The sequence below is a fragment of the Camelus dromedarius genome, chromosome 17 (assembly GCF_036321535.1).
Source record: "Camelus dromedarius isolate mCamDro1 chromosome 17, mCamDro1.pat, whole genome shotgun sequence".
NCBI lineage: Eukaryota > Metazoa > Chordata > Mammalia > Artiodactyla > Camelidae > Camelus > Camelus dromedarius.
This window is the reverse complement of record NC_087452.1, coordinates 46187015-46208735: the sequence shown is the minus strand read 5'-3', so window position 1 is coordinate 46208735 and position 21721 is coordinate 46187015. Positions and strand designations below refer to the sequence as shown.

Sequence of the window (21721 nt, the reverse complement as noted above, 5' to 3'; positions counted from 1 at the left end):
TAGCACAGTGAAATGGGATGGCTACTGGGAAGAATGAATTCTTTACCTAGAAAGATTTCTGAGAGATTCCCATGGTCTTGGGGTTCTCCAGAAATAGACAGGCAGATGAGATTAAACGCAACTGTGGGTGACACTGCAGCTCATTCAAGTCAAACTGATGAAATAAATGTAGCTTAATCAGTAGGACCAGGTGGCAGTCACCCAAAGGTGTGAAGGAACTCAAGGATGAAATTGGAAAACTGTTGGCCAGGATGCTGAATCCAACATTAGAAACAGCCACCCTGCCATCAAACTGGCAGATGGTGGATGTCACTCTGTTCATGCAAAGGGGTCAAGAGAGGACCCGGGAACCTTAGACAAGCAAGTTTCTCTTCCACTTGTCCAGTATCCAATAAATAGGATCATTAGACACTGAAACAAAAATAACTGTCTAGGGGAAAGACAATATGGTTTCTGAAAAAAGCAAAGCATGAGTCACTGATTTATTATTGGTCTCTGAGGCATGTAGATAAAAGGCCAAATGTGGGCACAGTTTGAAGACTATTTTTTAAAGCAGCAACAGGAAATGGGATGTAGAAGATAACGGGTATCTCAACCCAGATGGATAAGACAAACAATTTCTACACCCCGCCAAAAAAAAAAAAAAAATCCTACGTACTAGCAAGAAGGGACAGGACACTCTTTGAGACTTAAAAGAGATCAGGTCATGATGCTGAAGGAGCTGCTACTTCATACTGCAGGTGAAAGACTGAAAACATTACCGTCTGATGGTATTGGAGAAAGACACAGTAAGTTGACTTCAGGAAACATTTTTATGGAGCGTTGATTGCGTGTCAGGCTTGGTGCTATGCAGTGGGACTAGAGCAATGTTACTGTCCTCCAGTAGTTCACAGTCTACTGTATAAAAGATTCCAAGAACCGAGGGCTAGGTTCTGTGTTGGGACTCGTGCCCACTTATGGCAAGATGGCAACTGCTGCCTGGAAGCAGGTGGCGCAGTCATGGTAGTGCAGTAACACACCCTTAGAGCTACAGTTCTCAAAGGGGTGACTATACCGGGCTCCGTGATGCCTGGTTCTAAAACAAGGTACAAATCCCCTCGTTAAAATGAATGGCAATTGCAATATGAACAAAATAAATCCTGGAACCCAATTTTATTGGTTTGTTCAGTGGAGAAACAGATAATGGATTTTGAACACGTGCAGCTCTAACATTAATTATTGCATCTCTTTACCTCATGGGGAAGAAAAGCAGACACCATAGGGGTGTTTGTGATAACTGTTAATACCATGTGAGTTTTTTTTTAAGGTGATGCACAGACACATACATGCGTATGCACACGTTTCCAAAAGCCTCATAAGAAAAGTTAACTTTTTAATTACAATTTTAAAAACCCAGGAATGAAAAAGAAAAAGGGCTATTTATCAACCACGAATTTGATGAGTTCTGCTAGCGTGCAACTCTCAACCTCGCTAAAAAGTTGAAGAATTTTCTCAGCTCAAGCAAGAGTAACCAAGATCAGGAGAAGAATTTTGGCAGAGCCAAGCAGTGAAGGCTGATGTCTCTCCTACCAGTCAAATGCTTCTTTGTTTCTAATCAGTTTTAAACACCTACCTTCCCCATTTTCTGCTCCACTAGCTGGGAGCCTGTCATGCTGAAGAAATATATAATGTACGTGCGTAGGGAAAGAGTGAGTGTTCTCGGGCATCAGAGAAAACATTTTTTTGACGATCAGATTGTTCAGTATTTTCAAACCATCTAATAGCACGTCCATAGGAACTCCATGAAGAAAAACAAGAGCTGAAAAAGAAATCCTCACAAAGGCAGACGCAGTTTGTTCTAGTTCCTCTGATAAATCTATGTCCTCGTCTTCCTTTTCTTGTACAATTTTTTTAATGGCATAGAACAGCTGTCATTTTCAGTGTCAGTTATCATTCAGAATAGAAACGTAAGTGGTCTGGGAGCTGACACATTCCTCAGACGTGGTATTCCAGTGAAAAACTCCTGCCTTCTCTTGGGGGACCCCAGTAGGGGACCATATTAGTCTCCTTTTCCTTTTTTCTCTCTGTGCACGGCAGTGCTGGGCCATAGTCTACCGTCAATGAGTGTGTACTGAATGAATTTCCTACGGCTCTTCTTCCTGCTACTTTTTCTCCTAAAGAAAAACTGGAACCATTCTGAGCTTCCTCTCGAATGAAGATGAAAGGGAAAGAACTGCAAGTTCATCTCCAAGATCTCACATTTGAAACCTAGGTAACAGGTAACCCGGAATCTCATGTCGATAACTCTATCTAAAGAAGATTCCAGAGAAGGAGGTATCCTGTATCACTGGATAAAACGAGAAGGGAAAAGGTTACATGTGTGTCTGTAAATATGGGTGCACAAACGTCTTGCCTATCAAGTCGACAAAGCTAAAAACCCTTGTGATGCCAGAGGTTAACACACACACACACTCATACTCTGCTACTGAGAAGGCAAAGAATGTTTTAGAAGGAAAATTAGGAAATCAAGTATTAAAAAGCATCATGAAAGATGATCCTGGCTCTTCGACTTCTAGGAACTTATTCGAAGGGAACAATAAACAGTACAAAGATTTAGCCCCAAAGGTGGCAGCTACATGTGTATTAGCTAAAAATCAAAACAGTCTAGTTGGTCAGTGGTAAGGAGGTAGTCTGGTTAATTATCAAATATCAAAAGGATAGAATACTATGCAGCTATTGAAAAGGTATAGAATGCATACTGATATAGAATGATGTTCACAATTTTATGGAACAGGAAAAGTGTACTAAAATGAAAATAACTCTTCTATTAGACATGTGTGCACTTGTGTACATCTAAATATATATGCATAAGAAAATATGCATCTCCAGATATCTAAAGGGCATGTTTTTCTTCATCTTTTTTCATATCTGAATCTTCTGATTCTGGGCTAGGATGAACATGAATTACTTCTGAAATAAACATATAGAAATAGACATAATTTTAAAAATCCATAATCTTTCTAAGAAAAAAAAGTTCCCTTTATTTTTCTATAGCTGCTAGGTTAAACAGGAAGTCCTTGTGAGTTAATATTGGATGACAGTGATAAGCAGAAACAGAGAGGGACAACTTATACTCAAAAAGTCGTCTATCTGATCAGCACATCTCATGTTCTCATATAACTGTTCAATGTTTTTTAAACTAAAAAGTTCTTCCAATAAACACTAAAAATCAAAAAGCCAATACTGAGATTTTCCTCCATCTAGAAAACTGACGCTTAAAATATATTGCCTTTTGTTCCAGATCAAAACATCAAAATTGTCTTTGACCCAACACAACCACACAGACCCAGCATTTACATCTGAATTCAACCCCTTTATAATCACAGATTTTTTTTCTTAAATCCCTGATTTTTGTTTTACGCCTATGATGCAGAGTGAGTTAGTGATAGCAAGCCCTGGAGAGTGGCAGCTTTGCTTTGTTTGAGAAAGAGTCTTGTTTATGAACGCAGGAAATTAAAAATGCAAACACCACCAGCTAGTCAGTCAGGAAAAGCGGCGTTGTGAATGCTGGGGTTTTGAGGGTACAAATTAGGGAATTTGTTTTTCCCTTAACAGAAGTATATTCACTAAGTAATTTGCTTTAACTAGCATAATCCACTTGCATTAACCAGAAAAGTGAGTCCAAATTAAAATCGCGATTCATCAATTACTGCTGGAGGCATGTGTGAGCCACGTGTTAGGACCTAGGCAATAGAGCACATCAACTATAATTTTAATCATCATGATCTCAGGGCTCTCAGAAGGAATAATCTGGGGTAGGAGAGAAATTGGAAACTCCTAGTTATTGCTGACATGAAGGCAAATATTTCTGAGTATTTTAAATTTATTTAATCATTAATTTTTTCAAGTGTTTTAATTTTTCCCTGGTTCGGTGAGTACTTGTAAGACACGAAGGATACAGTGATGAGTGTAATGACACAGACCCTCTCTTCATACAGCCTACATTCTAGTGGGAGGGTAACTTAACACATGAGAAATCATAACCACAGATCATGATGAGTACTTTTTTTCTTCACAGTGCCATTTTCTTAATTGAAGTATAGTCGGGTTAACAATGTTGTGTCAACTTCTGGCGTACAGAATCATGTTTCAGTCATACATACGCATACGTTTATTCTTTCTCATTATAGGTTACTACAAGATACTGAATATAGTTCCCTGGGCTGTACAATAGAAACTTGTGTGATGAGTGCTTTAGGGGAAGGGATAGGATCTGAGAAAGAGTAACGGAGAGATGCCAGTTTACCTGGGTGAGTCTGGGAACACTTCCTTAAGGAGGTGATATTTGAGCTTTGACATGAAGACAGAGGCATTCACACTCCTCATAACACGTTTCTCTCAATTCATTAGCATCCTCTTTCCTGGTCTTCCTACTGTCTCCCTGGCCATCCCAACTCAGCTTTCACTCTCACTGTGGGACCCTCTTCTACCCAATCTCAGACTCCGAAGTTCCTCACGCCTAAGTTCTCCAACCTCTTCTCACTCTGAAGTTCCTCCCAAGACAATCCACTCCATGCTATGGCCTCAAGTACCAGCCACACCCAACAATTTCCTAATATGTGTTTCCAGCCCAGACCTCTTTTCCTAGCTTTGGACCCATATGTCAACTACCTACATGACATCCTGACTTGCATACCTCACAGGAATCTCAGATTTAACACAGCCCATGCTACAATCGAGATGTTTGCCTCTCAAACCTTCTCTTCCTTCAGTAATCTCCATCTCCCCACACAGGACCACTCACTCAGTAGCTGTATCACTAAACAAGGGGTTGACTGTGACACTGGCTTCTTCCTCATGTCACATATGTAACTGGTAGCCCAGCTCTGTCTGGTTGATAGCAAAAATATAGTCTGAATTTTATCACATGTTTCCATCTCTCCTACCATCAGCTCTGGTTTGGATACCTCTTCTATTCTTGTTTCCATTCGTGCCCCCTTCCAATTCAATGTCTTAAATAAAAAATCTCTTCTGATTACTCTCTGCTTTTAAAATTCTTCCATTGTTCTGAACATTGAGTCTAAATTCATTAAAATGATTTCTAAGACACTGCTTGATCTTTTAGTCTTATCTCATGCTGGTCTTAGCATCATTCTCTGTCCTTCAGCAAATGGATCTCTTCCAGATTCTAGAATGAAAAAAGGACCCTCCTTCCTTAAAGACTTTGTACATGTTACTCTATCCACCTGGAACTCTTCGGGTCTCCCTGCCTTATAGTCTCAGAGTAACATAGTGTTCTCTGTATCAGCATTTGGCCTCAAGTAACAGATTACCTAGGGGAGTAGTTTAACAATAAAGATACTTAATTGCCTTGTATCACAAAAGGTCTGGGAGTGGGCACTTCTAAAGTTAGTGCAGCATTTCAAAACCATTATCCAAGACCAAGACTTCTCCCCATTCTGTGTATGTTCACTTTTTAATTTAGGGTAATGACCTTACAGTTACAAGATGGCTGTCCGAGCTCTGTGTATCATGTTCTGACACAACAATGTTTCTGGCATTCAGGGTGGAAAGGGGGGAAGAATGCTCTCCTCTTATGTATATATATCACCTCTACCAGAAACTAAAATCTCCATTTCACATTCCCCCACATCATATTGGCCATATCTGTGTCATACAGTGACTGAGCTGCAAGAGGGTTGGGGGTGTGGTTAGATGAGTATTAGAAGAGAGAAGGAAAGGAAGTTTGAATGGCTATAGAACAGATAATCTACAATGTCTGACACATTCTTCAGAGCATTTACCAGAATAGTAATTAAACAATTAAATATGCACATTTTGTTTATTGTCTCCATTTTTTTCATTATCTCCTCTGTGTGTGAGATTATAAACTCATTGGCTACAAGGATGCTAGAATCTGTACAGTGTCAGGGGGTCTGGCCTGTGTGGGAATCAATTAGTGGTGGTTGAACTAATAAAAGCATGAGAGAGAAAAACAGAGGCAGAAAATAGGTATGAAAAGAATGGAAGGCTGCCAACACAGAGCTTAAGCTAATGGTCCTATCTCATAATTCGAGGTTCAGCTTTCCACTCCAGTTAATTTGAAAACAATCTTTCATCCGGAATTAAAAAAAAAAAAAAAAGGCCGCTTTTTGGAAGTGCTCCAGTCTTTGCACAATGAATGCAATTTTCCTAACCTCTTAATTCTCCGCCATGTGAGTAGACATATGATTGTTTTCATCGAGATCCAGGGATGAATTCTTCAAAAAAATAAAACAAAATTTCAACCCCTGTTACAGAGTTAGATGACCTAGAAAATTTTAAATTGCCTCAAGTACATGACTGCAAATCAATTCCTGGCTGAATCACTCAAATATCACTCAACAAGAAAAATGTATAAAAGCCAGAAAGTTCCTTAAAAGAGTAGTCACAAAATTGGGGGGATAAATTTTCCACTCCTGACAGCATCACACTAGCAGATAAGGACGTCATTCAGATCATCCAATTAGGGAGGAAGTGGATGTAAAATGCCTGGCACAGGAAGAATGCTTGGCATATTTTTGTTTATCTAGACTGCAGGAAAACCTGGGTTTACTCCTACCTCTCTCACGTCCTGTATAGATAACTATGAGCAAGTTGTTCATAGTTCGCAAATGGTATCATAATCTTAAACTACCTTTCAATTACAACATGCAGTTACTCTACAATTTAAAAACTTAGATGAATAAGTTAAATGGCATTGAATGCAGTCAGTGGTAGCCAACCTAATAAGACATTGAGAAATAGATTCATATCCCAAGAGTCTGTCTGTCTATAGACGCAGAATCTGTTCATAGTTTCTGATGAGCATTCTGTTTGGTCATCCCAAAACACAAAGGACACTGACATGCAAATATCACTTTTTTTTTTTTAAAGAGAGTTGTAAATATTCACACATACAAGACCAGATTTCAGGCTTTAAATATGGTTGTTATCTGAAGTAAATTTCTTTAAAAAGAAAAAGTGACTTTAGCATTGGCAAAGGGAGTCCCCTAAAGAAAAAAAAAAAATTAAACAGATGGCTGAGAAAGACCACCCACGTGCTGCACTGCAACACAGATCTCGATGAGGCATTTCTAAGAATGAAGTGGCACTTCCCAGCCTGGGCCACGTCCCACAGGGCTCCTTGTTTAACCCACAGAAAGCACAAGGTTTTCACCTCTAACCAAGGGGAACCTCAGCTCACTCGCTCACAGCCATCCAGATGAGGTTCCAGCTCTCCCCAGTGCTCCAGCAGAAGCTAGGCACCAGCCACTTGAGACAGTCAATTCCCTAATAAATCAGTGTTTGATGATCAGCCCTGAACCAACATCTTCCCATAGAAACGGGCTGTTAGCTCCAGCTAAGCACTGCTAAGCACCAAGTTAATGTCCGACACACATCTGGTCTACTTTCTAGTCAGCAGGCTTCAAGATAACTTAAATCCTAGACTTAATCAAGGGGGAAAAATTTCTTGGCAATGTTTAAAACTGAGTTTTTAAAGTAAAATCCAAACAAGGGCGAGAGAGACCATCTTGCTGTAGCTAATGAGATTATACAATACCGAAGCCAAATCTACCAAATCGCCTGAGCAGAAGCCCTTGATCTTTTATCTGAGCCTCTTCGTCTTTCCTTCTGATGCTATCAGCATTTACCAAAGAGCTCCATCAACATGCAGCCCCAGGCACCAAACACCAGCAACAAACGTGTCCTCTGCAAACAGGATAACCCAGCCCCCCCAAGCCCAGGGTCCATAAGAGGAAAACTCACGGATCTGTCCTTCACAAGGAAAGCACAGCACTGAATTCCAGCCATGAGCATCTTGTGTGGGTTCCAGGCCACAGAGTCAGCCCTGTTATGTTAAAGCAAAGGACAGGGCAGGGAGGAGAATCAGTTTCCACCAGTGGGGAAAAAACGTGATCCCTAGCAGCAAACAGATTCAGGCCCTCCTGTAACAGAGCAGGACCCCGCAGGGCCTTCCGGGGACAGACCCCCGCCCCGTATTCTCTGCTGCAGCTCCTCTCTGAAGGACCCAGTATCTCATGTATATGTCCTGAGTTTTTTGGATGCCAAAAACCACCACCAAAGGGAAGAAATGAACTACTTGATGATCAAGAGCACGTAGCCCCCAGACCTTCTGGTGCCCGAGGATTGATGGTGTTGACCGCCCTGTTCCCTCCACATCAACCAGTCAGAGGATTGTGCAAGAGCTGATCGTGCACCCCGAGACCCTCCTCCCTCCCCTGGCCTTTAAATAGGCTTTGCTGAAACCTGTCAAGGAGCTTGGGGTTTTCTTAAGCGTGAGCCACCCCGTCCAGTAACCCTTTCCTGGCTCCAGATTCCCATGTTCAGGTTTCTTTGGTCCCACAGTGCACTGGGCACATGAACTTGCCTTTGGTAACACTCACATCCACGTCAGGGTTCTGCAGGATCCCCTGTGTGAGTGGTTTGAGGAGTTTGGAGTTTGGTTTTTGTTTTTTAAAGCAAAGTGACTACTTCTTTTTTTTTTTTTTTTTTTGCCTATTTTCCGAATGTCACTTAAGTGGACAAAGCTCAAAGAGCGTCCTTCCACTAAATAAAAAATCCCGTAACCGGGAAACTACATTTACCTGTGGATGCCATGCAGAAGGTTGCGGTGCTTCCTTGACACCAAGGCTGAGCCACCCCAGGAAGCCTGTTGAGATATTTATATAATCAAAACAGTGTTATTGCAATGTGACCTGTTTACCAGCCAGTCATAGAAAACCCCAAGTGACACCTCCATCTGTCTCATTTGATACTTTAAGTCAATGTTAACCGATGTGTATGTACCCTAGGAAATTCTGGTCACTGGCTCTCCTCGGTCAATCAGAACCTCATCTCGGTAGAGGGGCCCGCATTGACACTTAGGATTTAAATTCACACCCACATTATAAAGAAATTGGTATATGAACTCATTGAGTTGCCTGTGGACAAAAAGAGGGTTAAAAGACACAGTAATCTCCCTCTCAATGGTAAGAGTGGAAATCAGACAATAGCTTTTCAATGCTGACACTCTGCCATATCCAATGTACAAGAATGGACCACGAGACCTGGCTAAGGACTCGCATTCTGTATGATGAACAAGGCACGTGCTCGCCAAGGTGGACAGAAGGGAATCCCGGAACCCATAGCCAACGAGGGTGGGCTAGGTGGATCCTGTCGTTGAAAAAGTAGATCTTTTCAAGCCAAACAGCTTTCAGAAATATTTGCAAATCAGAAATGTGAGAGTGGGAGAGAGGAAGCCTGGGATGTAAGGAAGTTATTCATCGGAGCGGTAAATAGAATGGTGGAGGAGCTAAGAATAAGGAGGAAAGGAAATCCCATAGTCAGCAAGTCTGGATGGGAGGGAGGAAGAACTGATGTGAGAAATAAATAAGTCAGCTGGGTGCTTGAAATGGAACAGGCTTGTAAGTGTTCATGTGTAGGGCAGTGAAGGGTGATTGCAGTGGGGGAACATGAGGAGGACCAGCCTTGAAAGGGAAGCGGAGGCAGGGTGGAATGGAGAGACCGCTGCCTCTAAAGCCCATGATTTTAGATACAACGTTTGCCACTTCCCCTGGACCTAGGATGGAGGGCGAGTGAGACACTGTTACAAGTGTTGCTAGGAGTGAGAGAGTGCAGGGGCGCAGGCAAGAAGGGGGCCAGCCCTAAAGTCCTGGTCTGAAGCAGAGGCTGGAATCACTTTGGCTCGCGTGAATAAAGAATAGCCCTGGAGGAAAAAAAAAAAAAAAAAATTCCAGCACAACTGAAGTTTTTCTTGTTTGGTTGTCTGAAAATACATCGTAAGCAACCAAATTTAAGACACTATCAAATGTAAGCATGCCATTTTTTTGTGCACTGCTAAGAAAGAAACAAAATGAGATCAGCATACTGATCTCAGGTATACTAAAAATATAAGCAAAATATGCATGCCTTAGAAATCATACAATATGGTATATATGCAGGGCTACTTTGTTTTATGGAAACCCCAGAACAACAAGCAATCCTAATTACTCTTTTAAAAGAAATAAAGTAAATATCAGGCTTTAATATTTTTGAAGGCTCTATAAAATATCCTTTAGAATACTTCAAAGAGGCCAAAGTAATAACTGTAATTTTATTAATTTTTTATCTTTAAAATTAATCAACTACCTGTGGTATATAAAGTTTCTTCAAGAGAAGTTACATGCTCCTGCATAAAATTTTATGAATTGAACTGATGTCTGCGACATGAGAGGCTAAGTGAGCACTGTATATGTTAGAGCTGGTTTCTGTAACAGGCAAGATGAACTGTTGTCAAATTTAACCTAATAGTACAGACATTCGACTAGATGCCTCTTATGTGCAAACAGAATAATTTGTGTGGCTTCAATCTTTCCTGATAAGAGTGTTTTCTTCCAAAATTCAACTTTTGATTTTTTTTTTTTAAGAAAGTCTAGAGAGGTTTTCATTCAGACCTTAAACATTACAATTCTCTCTATGCCCCATAAATCTCTTAACATCATTCCTAGTTTGGGAAACTGCGGTAGCTACTCTGTTTTACATAAACTATATAATCCATATTTGATGTTTCTTTTATGAGAGTAGAATTTTTAAGTAAAACTGCTGATATATTTGATTTTTGCCCCTATTTCCACAGTCACAAAAGTACTCACTTCACATTATCTTTTAGGATGTAACATATTATTATGCTTCTAAGTTCCATAAAAATCAGTAAGATATAAGTTGAAATGTGGACAGATACAACACTACAATCCCATTTGAAGAATTCACAAATAATCTACCTGATGTATACGAGGAGAGACTGTGACTCACGTGAGCTTAATATCACCACAGCTGCTTTTACTAAAAATTAGCTTACATTTAATGAAAGCCTCGAGTGGCTGAAAAGTCCTCTCCATATTATCTCATGGACACTTTACCCTGGAGGCATAAAGTCACCCAAACTATAAAATTATGTGTAGGTATATCCCCCAAATGCTCAGTTACCATCTGTTCAGCACGTCAAAAACACTGTCCTTTCTTTCCTGATAAGGAGGACACGAACCACTCACTCGGCAGAGGAAAGTTCCCTCTTTAAGTCTCATCCGCGTTTTCAACAGTGCCTTCTACTGGGTCAACATCAAACTCATCTACTCCTGGTTACACACACACACACACACACACACACACACAAGCCAAAACGCTCAACAGGCATTCATCACTGGCTGAATTTAACTTTTTAACCCTGAATGAGTAGAATTTTAAGAGTTACTTTTAATTGAGGAAAAATTTACTGAGAACAACCCCAGGACCTACAAAATTAACTGGAAGAAAAAAAAGCCAACTCTTTACCTTAGAAAATTGTAAAGAATATAAATTATTCCAATCCCTCTCAAACAGTTATCTATGATAGATCCAGATAAAACCTGTTTTAATTACAGTGCAATTAAGTTATGTTTAATTTTTGCATTTTCCAGCTGACTGGAATCACAGAATTTTAGAGCTGGGAGGCACTTCATTGACCGTGGCAGTCATTTTCCTCTTTACACATGAAACCAAAGCCCAAAGGGCTGGGATCACAATGAAAAAGAGGTGGGTTAGAATCCAAAATCAGCCTCTCGACTCCACAGTCTCAAATATGTCCCTCACACCATGTTGCTTCAGGGACCGAAGACGTGATTCCTGAGAGAAGAGGCAATTAGGTAAAACTTGGAAACCTACAACAAAACGCGCATCAAGCCTTGGGATCTTCTTTATTACCTTACAGGAAACGACATACCTACTTCCCCTGGTTGGAAACATACGTTGAGATAATAGGAGTCGGGGACCTGACAGTTGGTCCCAAGAATATGAGAAACTTCCCACCAAAGCTGCCAGAAGGCTGGAAAGCGAACCAGACGTGCGCACGTGGGTGCACTTACGTCCACGTGGAGCCAGAGGCCGTGCCGCTCACAGACGTCAGCTATCTCATCCAGAGGGTCAAAGGCCCCCAGCACCGTCGTCCCCGCGGTGGCACAGACAAGGAACGGCGCCGCGCCCTGTGTGAAGGACCACACGGGAGGAGGTTAGGGATTGTCATCGTCACCGCTAAGTCTGTGCCGAGCCAGGTCGATAAACAAAAGGGTTACCCACACAGACGTTTACTTGGCTTCTTTGGGGATAAGCATTAATTCAGTGAGTGTCTTTAACCAGATCCATCATCTGGCCACCAGTCATTATGAACAGGCTAAGGGACAGAACGGGCCCTGACAGCAGGGTTCCCCTGCCCCAGCTCCACGAGCGCCCCGGGCCTTGTTCACCCTTGTTTTCTTTCTTAGCCTCTCCTGCTCTGTGGGTGCCCCAGGGACACAGTCAATACCCTCAACAGCAATGGCGCACGGGCCTTCTGTGTGATTCCGGGCTCCTTCCCGGGGAGATGCACGGGGGCCTCCCCCATCAGCACCATCACTCTTCTCCAAAATGAGAAGGAACAGGATGGGAAGACAGGCAGCCAGCGCCAGGGGCAAACCACGCAGGCCTGTCTGCTTGTCACCTGGGGAAGTAAGTGCAGTGACAAGACAAGGCATGTGCTCAGGTACAAATTTGGCATCAGAGGGGACGTAGTAGCTTCACTGGGATGCGCTCCCCTGAACAGGTGCCTGCCTCAACAGACAGTCGTTAGAATGTGCTGGAAACAAGCCCCTGCGTCCTTTCTGCTGCGGCTGTTCCTCTTCACACAGCTGGGGGCTGCATCCTGCAGAGAGAGCAGGTGCCGCGGGAGACGGGCAGGAGAGGGAGAAGGTGGGAACCCGCGCAGAGATGAATGGCGACCCCAGCCAAGCCAGCCAGGCACGCGGGCCCCACCAGGGGTTCTGGCACCAGCCAAGGGAGAGCACATGAGTTGGGGTTTTTAAGAGCCACCCCAACTTCATGGCAGAGGTGTGGCTCTCTGCGGAAGTGCCTTGAGGGGGAAATTTGCAGACAAAGAAGGGGTCAGGGGAGCAAGCAGAATCCTGATCCCAGAGCACCAGGAGTAAGTGACCAGAACGCTTACTGCCCATCGGTCATTTTACCTCCATTTAGGATGGAGTCATTTTCCCATTGTCAGCTTTATCTTGAAGGGCACTTGTTCTTGCAATCTATCTTTATGTCTCATTAAGTGTCAGGGGTGTTCAGTTTGAACTGGATTCATTCCAGGCTAGTTGACCTCTGACAGAAAGAAGTTATTTCTCAATGGAAAGTGGGGCAAAGCAAGGATGCTTGATCCACATTTCTAAGCTGAGATGCACAGGAATGAAGCAATGGTCCACAATGAATCCATTTGCCATTTGGGGAGGTGGGTGTGACACATGGAACCCAGTCCACCAACCCCTAGTAGGTGATAGAGCCCTGGGAACCACAGGCTTGGGGACTCCTTCTCTGTACTCAACTACCAATGGATTATGTCTTTAACACGTCCCTGACCTAGAAGAAATGAGACCAAATTTACAGCAATCATTAAGGGCAACAGAAAAAGTAATTCACTAAAACCATTGAAGGTGTCTTGAATGGTTGGGCTTGCCTTGTCAATGATATGACATCCTGAAAACTGTGAGAAGATATCTATGCAAGCTCTTACAGCCCATTAATGAGTTTTCCTCACCCCTTTAACAATCTGGGTATAAATATAAGACCCAGGAATTAAAACTTTTGTAATCTGGATTTAACCTCCTGGCTTCCCCCCTTTTCTCATATCTCATACTATTGATGAGAGAATTCAGTGGAAACTGTGTTGCCAATGAGCCGTATTCCCTAAGAAAGTTTTGTCGTTTCAGACACTCGTGTACAAAAATACTTCCCATTATTCAGTGTTTATACTAGTTTTATCTTTTTTAGAAGCACTTTAGAACTTCTGATGCTTCTGTGGGTTTCACCATGTTTGCAATGGCGTGAAGGTGAAGGTGATGGCTCAACAGGTTTTCTAACAGATTGTGGTTGGCCCAGGAGTTAAATCCCAGCAGGAAAAAAAAAAAAGTTGATGTACTATTTCCTTTATCTGTAACAGTATGAGTTAAAGCTTGGGAAAAACAAAACAAAACAAAAAAAACTAGGTCTGAAGCTACTGAGAAAAAGAAACTAGTCTTCGGGTGTCAGTATCTCAGAATGCACACAAGCTTTGTCCTGAGTGGCTCTAGGCTCGAGTGGCAGCTGACTTGAAAGGCAACCGAGGCGGCACACAACTTCCAGCCCCACTGCCCCACTTTCTAATGTGCCTAAAACAATTTTCACTTTTTCAAAATTTCTCTTTTCAAGTTGTCAACTTTAGGCGAGGTCGGTTTCATGTGCTTTCATTGTCAAAGCAAACAAAAATTTGAAGGATGAGAAATAACGACGGCAGTGAAGTGGAGTTCTTAATGACAGAGGAAAACAAAAGGCTGGGCTATCTTTCAGGAGGCTCGGCACTGACTCACTATTCTGAAAATTGGTAAATAAGAGGAAAGAATAAAATGTTTATCCTGTCTTGCTCGTTCAGACTGTTTCCTTAGGGAAACCACACAGGAATGCGGGAACACAAATATTCATGGTACTATGTCTGCTGCTGAGTGGATAAGAAACAAGAATGAATGAAAACACTGCCTAATGAAATAATGGGTCTAGAGAATGATGACAAATGGCAGCAAAACCCATGCGGTGAGAGGTAGATGCTGAGCTCTGTGATAGACGCACAGATGATACTATCACGAAAAGGCTCCAGATGTCTCCTAACTGAAGGACAGCATGCCCCTCCGTCCCCAGATGCCTTCCTGGTAAAAAATTCCAACCCGAATCACATTGTGTCTCGATATCTAACCATCAAATTACAGTAAACATGGAGAACAAGTGGGGAGGTACAACGGGAAGGAGCACTTAGTCCCAAATTCTGGATGGAATCGACAAAATCCACAGTGTGGAAAACTCTGCAAGACAAAGGCCCTGGTTTCTTCAACAGGTCAATTGTGGGGGTGGGGGAAGAAGGGGAAAGGTATAGATTAGAAAAAATCTATGTGATAAATCAACCAAATGCAACACATGGACATTACATGAATCCTTATTCAGATAAGCCGACTTTTTTTTAATAGCAATGGGAGAAATTTTAATACAGAGTGAATATTAGATGATATTAAGAAATTATTCTTTCTTATAATGATTTTATGTTGTTTTTTTTTTTAAGGAGAGAGTACATATCTTTTCAGATATACTGAACTATTTATAGATCAAATGATAGGATGTGTGGGATATGCCTCAAGCGAACCTAGTGGTGGCGGGAGGAGACGGCGTGTAGATAATACAGAAAGGAGCTTGAGGTAACGATTGCTGAAGTTGCATGACAGGTGCATGGAATCTCATTATGTTAGTTTCATATTTATTTGAAATTTTCCATGATGAAAAGTTTAAAACTCAAGAAAGAAAGAAGGGAGGGAGAGAGAAAGGGGGGAGGGGCAGAAAAGAAAGGAAAGAAAGAAAAGAAAAGAAAAAAGAACAGAAGAGAAGAGAAAGAAAAGAAAGGAGAGGAGGGGGAAGAACAAGCATTAATGACAAAGTTCTTTTTAGCAGGAACTTCTGTAGGAAAAGATAAAACTTGATTTTGAAAAAAAGGGATAAAACTAGACGGTGATATCTAGGCTTCACAGCAGAACGAACAGATTGTAACATAGAATTCTACCCAAGAGATAAAGAAATCTGATCATCTGTATCACCACACAACTATCAAATCCACTTATCAATGGAATGTTTTTTTAAATGTAGATCTAGGGACACACAGCTGAAGCCAGTACCTCTGCAACAGAGGCAGAATTGTTAAGAACAGAATTTCAAGCAAGTTCAGAGATCTAGCATGCTTCAGAAAGCTGGATTTTATGGAAAAAAAATTTTAAATATAAAGAGTAAAATAACAGAGCTATAATATTACAACTTAACAAATAAAAATAAAAGAACTCGTCTTTCCTAGAGTGTCAAGCCCTCTGAGGAGAGATATACTTATATCCCAGCTTTTGAACAGTCACCTCTGACGTTGCTGCCTATTGGGAAATTACGGGAGAAGGGTCTGAAGCCCCAACAGTGGTGGGGACCGTGGTGGGATGAGGGGGAGTCAGTGGAGTAGCCACACCTAATCTAGCAGGCTTTTGGTCCAAGAAGCAAGATGGCCAGCACCAAGACAATAATTACACACCTAAAAGCAGATGTCCAGGCCAGGACTCGCCATCCCCAGCAATGGACATGTCACCTTTAATGCATCCTGGCAGCCAAGGGACAGAGGGTCCTCTGCCTGAGCGGAAACACTGGACCCAGACCCAACAGGGATGATGCCTGGGGATGGGCTTTGGGTAGAGACAGCCTGGGAGGACAGTTTGATCAAGACATCAGGAGTCGTCCTGAGCGCAGCCCCCAGAGCCAGTGGGTCTGGCCTGCAGGATCCTCAGTCGGGAGCTCTGTGGGAGTGTGGACGCTGGGGCCCTGCTGCAGAGGCTGGGTTCATCCTCTGAGGCTAATTCTAGGCAAGAATCCTGAAGGCAGTGATGTCAGTGTTCTAAGAGGCTCCGGCCACTGGGGAGTGAGAACATCCAAGAATCTCCACAGATCGTGCCCAGCCAAGCCCCCGGAAATAGCACCTCCATACACGAGCCCCCTGCTTAGCTCTAACGGGCTCTCCTCGCTTTCCTGCATGTAGAACGGGCCTGGCTGCTTGCCCCGCATCCTCCCCCTTGCTCCCGGACACACGTGCACATCTTCTCTCCCTCCCCCTCCTCCTCCTCCCCTCTCACCTCTTTCTTGGCTTGGCAGACTTGCTTCTCCAGTTCCTCAGGTATCATCTTACCTCTAAAAGACACAGTTGAGGCGTCCAGTTACATTCAGTAGTGAACAGACATTGGTGCTGCTGTTTTAAAGGTATGACTATCCCCCCTCACTCCCACCAGGCTTCCGGTTTCGATCACCATTACCTTTCATCTGTTTCCACAAAGCAAACGTTCTCAGTGCCAATCCCAAGAAACGAGGCTGCCTTCTTCATGGAGTAATGACACTAAATGAAAAGAGGCAAGGGGAGAGAGAAGACATGAAAACATAGCATGAAAAAAGGATGCTTCTTATCTATCTGGGTGTAAGTCAGATGGGTGAGCCCAGTCTTTGGGATATTATTGCATAAAAGAAAAAGAAAGTAATAATTTAATGGAGCTCCTTTGCACAGTGGTTGAAAATATTGATTTTGGTTTGGGTCAGAGAAGCCAGGATTTAATTCCAAGTTTTCTCAGTTATAGCTATGAAATCTGGAGCAAATAATGCACACTTGCCATTACCCTATGATCCAGCAATCCCACCTAGGCATATATCCAGAGAAAGGTCTAATTTGAAAAGATACACACACCTCAATGTTCACAGCAGCAGTATTTACAATATCCAAGACATGGAAACCACCTAAGTGTTGACTGACAGATGGCTGGATAAAGAAGTTGTGCTATATATCTATGATGGAGTACCACTCAGCCATAAAAAAGGATGAACTGTCTGCCATTTGCAGCAACATGGATGGACCTAGAGATCGACATACTAAGTGAAGTAAGTCAGACAGAGAAAGACAGGTATCATATGATATCACTTACATGTGGAATCTAAAAAAAAAAAAAAAATACAAATAATTTATTCTCCAAGCCTCAGTTTCTTAATCTATAAAGCTGGCCATGTCAACACCTTTTCTATCGGCTTGTCACAGAGTTAAAAGGGTTAATATCTGTAAAGAGCTCAGCATAGAGCTGACATACGGAACAAACTCGGTCATTGGAGGCTCTTGTTTTCCTTAACATTGAGAATAGTTTCTCTTGATGCTACTAATAAGACTCAGCATTAATGGAAGCAGAACCTAGCCCACTGCTGACTCAGAACCCTCTCAGGAGGGAGCAAGACGCTGTCTCAAATACTGTGATCACGTACCACAGAAGAATCCAATTATTTTCAAGAGGAAATAATGGGTTAGAAATGCTGATCAGACACTTGACCCATCTTGCTTAATACTGAGTGTAAGGCTAAAATTAGACACGCAGGAATGTGGCTAAAATCACAATCACAAAAGTAATAATAATTTATGGACACACACTATAGGGTACAGCCCTGGCAGGAATGAGGCTAAGAGCTGGCTTTGGAATTGGTTGGGGTCAGAGAAGACAGGATTTAATTCCAAGTTTGGAATTAGGTCCAGTCTATTTCTCACTGGCAAGTAGTAGTATGTAATTTTAGATTGTTGAGTCTTTTCCCCCTACTACATAAAACCTATAAAATAATTAACATTCCAACACTGGAGATGTCACTCTTTATACATTAGTGGGGACAGGTGGTCAATTAATTCTTTTTCATGCCAGAAAAAAATGAAAGTGCTAAAGGACATTATTGTACCAAAGAACCTGAGTAATTTAATTTGCAGATATGAATACATTAAAAAAGTAGTCATGCCTTCACACTTAACTTGATATATTCCCTCAAATGTGGCAATTTTTTCCCTCTTTTGTCAAGAGAGTTTTATTGGGAACTCTTTTTTTTTTTTTAACTCTGTAAAAATAAATGCAGAAGTAACACCATCAGGAAAAAAAAATGAAACTATCCTAAATAATTAATTTCCAAATATCAAATAGGACACATTCAAAATGCCTGTAGGATGCATTCATTTCGGGTTATTACGAGAACTTATGCATACTGAAGGGTAAAAATGCACATGAGAACATAATTAATTCTCTGCTTGTGACATCAGCCCACCAGAACTAAGGACACAGCTAAGGCAAATTATTTCTCACCAGTCTGGGAGCACTGGCACCAAAAGCTATGGATTTCACAATGATAAATCGTAGCCTCCCGTCTGACATCTGCCCGTCAGGAAAACCACACTGCTTTGCCCTGAGAAATAGCCAAATACTGCCAATCCAATGGATCTGCTGAATAAAAACCTTGTAATCAGAATAAGAATAGCTTCCATGGAGCTATCTTTGGGTATGGCAGGGCCAAGGAGAGTCCAATGTCAATCAGAAATGGAAAGGAACAGAGTAAAAACAAAAAAGTTTGCAAAACTGAAGTCTAAACATCTGAAAGCATCAGAGGAAAAATGCCCCGGAAGGAGGGGGAAAAAAAATGGAGCCATGCTCCCGACATGCTGAGTAGTTTCAGGAAAGGAAAAACCTAGAACGCTGGAGTTGAGAAGTAACAGCTGCATTTAGAAACAAGCTGTACCTGCTCCCATCACTGGCAGAAGATAAGTCAGTTCTTCTAGGACCCAACCTCCCCCTGGCTTTCGCTGGTCCACAGAGATGCACGCATCTCAGCGGGCGTTCACGTCTACAAAGATGAAACAGCCGCGGCCCACATGAAAGACAGAACTGCACTGAAGCCTTCCCTCCTGGCGCCAGCAGGGATTTCTTCTGTGACCCCGCGTTTCCCAGTGAATCACTCCTTTCCCCTCCTGGGGAGTGCGTTCAGGACCTTGTGCATGCTAAGCATGCGCTCTGCCCCCTGAGCTATACCCTCCTGTCTCGGAGTCCTTCTGATGCTGACTAGTTTGATGCTCACATTAGCTCCGGGTGGTGGGGAGGGCGGGAAATAAAGAAAGGAATGGACAGGGACTTTTCTAGGAGCACACAGCTGGGTCACTCCCTAAAGAAGCAGAGCCAGAACCCAGGTGAACTCTTCATGCTCTGCCCGCCTTCCTGAGAAGCACCTGGTCGCCTGTGACTGCGGCAGGGACGTCCGAACCCAGGGCAGCCTCACCAGGAGAGCTGGGCCACGAATAGGGTGGAGTGTTTTATAGGAAAAAAAAAAGAAAAAAAGTCTGCAGAGGTCACATCCAGGTTGTATTTTTTCTCAGATGTTTTGTTTTATGGTCATGACGACTGAGATATTTTTTGCCCAGGTTTTAGATGCCAGACAGAGAGAATCTGTAGTGCTTATTGTGTTGTCTCCCAACTTGCAATCAGACCAAATGAGTGAGAAGAGGGGGAGCCTAACTGTGGGGCTGGCACAGCCTGGGCCCCACGGCTGACTGAAGTACACTTTTGTTTGACTGAGGGACATTAAAGCACAAAAAAAGAAAAAAAAAAAGGCACCTCAGGTGCAAAATTTAAGTAGGCATGGCCCTGAGATACGTCCCCTAAACGTCTCACCTGCCTCCTGCCGCCTCCATCCTGCCAGAAAGGAACTTGGACAATTGATAGTTACTGGCCTGGGAGGAAAAAGGGTTTCTCTTCTCCCCAGCTGTTTAGTGGCAGACTTTATGTTAATTCCCAAAATGATGTCTATAAAGTTAAGGAATTCATCTCCAGCTGCTCAAGCCACAAATGTTCTATTACTTTTCTCCGTAAGTGCCCTTCTCTTTGGCTCTCGTCTGGCCTGGAGAGGCTACCTTGGATGTGCTGGCAGTTCAGGGACCTCTGACATGATCTTCCGGGTCTCCCCCAGCAGCTGAATTACCATGGAAACCTGAGGTGTGCGCAAAGCACCTTGAGCAGTCGGTAGGTGTGCATGTTCTGCGTTGGATGGTGTGAGGCAGAGAGGGAGTAACTACCCTGGTTCTTCAGGGGCTGCGTAAACACTGGAAACGTAAAGCCACAAAATAAAACAACCTGGGGACATAACCAGGGGGCCGTGGGCCAATGCCAGAAAGACAGTCAAGGAGGTAGAGCAGAAAAATTAGCATAGGGGTTTAGCATTATTCAGGAAACACAGACTACATCAATTCTTTTTTTTTTTCTAACTAAGTAATGAATTGATTTGTTGTAAACAGTGGCAAAGAGGTCACTAAAATATGAATTAAAATAATGCCAACGCCACAACCTGTGTCTCCTCCGCAGAGCAGGGGGAGGAATGCACTATAAAGAGGGGGCTGGGTGGATGGGGTCATGTCTACATAGTCAAGGCTGCAGTATGTTCAGAGTCATGGAGTTTTTCTGTGGCATTCACTTTGTTATGGACTGAATGTTTGTGTCCCCTCAAAATTAAGCCGTGTGTTTAACCCCTAGCCTGCAGTGGGATGGGATTGGGTGTATTAGGGCACGAGGGTGAGACTCTCATGGGATAAGCGCCCTTGTGAGAAAACGAAGCCAGATCTCACTCTGCCCACAAGCAAGGCCCTGTGAGCACACAGAGGTCTAGGTGCCAGGAAGGGGGCTCTCACCAGACACTCAGTCTTCCAGCACCTTGATCTTGGACGTCCCCACCTCCAGAACTGGGAGAAATACACGTCTGTTGTTTATCTCACCTACTCTGTTTTTCGCAATAGCAGCTCAAACAGACTGAGACACACATTTAGTTCTTGGTTTGCTGGCCCCATCTTCTGCTGGCATTGCCGTTAGCCAAGGCATACAGTTTGCTTTTTTTTTTTTTTTTTTGCATATTTATTTCCACCTGAGGTTTTAAAAACTACTTTGTTCTGGTTTCACAACTGCATGAGGTTTCCATTTCTTTTCACTCCCAGTCTGCCAGCTACACCCGTGTTACCAATATTCCCCGGCATAACCTTCATTCTAGGCTTGTGTAGAATTTCTTCCCCCCTTCCAGGGCAATTATTCCAGAAAAGAACTCTGGTAAATTTTAAACCAAATGAAGATTAAAAAAGGCCAAAGTGAAAGCACTGAGCTGATAGCAGGACCCCTACTTGATCCATTTTCCTAGGCGTGGAAATGGCATTTCACGTGCAGAAAGGACTCTGCATTCTTGATGCATGGGTACATTTTCTCAGGCTGAAATTCCAAGGCTTGGAGCCCAGAGCAGGAAA

At 42.8% G+C, this 21721-nt stretch overlaps 1 protein-coding gene across 1 annotated transcript in view; it reads right to left on the bottom strand.

Annotated features, from left to right (window-relative positions):
* The window catches only part of GADL1 (glutamate decarboxylase like 1), a 133997-nt gene that overhangs the window by 72929 nt on the left and 39347 nt on the right, over window positions 1-21721 (bottom strand). Inside the window, exons 7-11 of the mRNA XM_031469819.2 lie at window positions 16917-16996; window positions 16740-16794; window positions 11901-12017; window positions 8607-8671; window positions 7768-7849 (exon numbers count right to left, since the gene is read on the bottom strand). Coding sequence (XP_031325679.1) covers window positions 7768-7849; window positions 8607-8671; window positions 11901-12017; window positions 16740-16794; window positions 16917-16996 — 399 coding nt within the window. The remainder of the gene's footprint in view (window positions 1-7767; window positions 7850-8606; window positions 8672-11900; window positions 12018-16739; window positions 16795-16916; window positions 16997-21721) is intronic.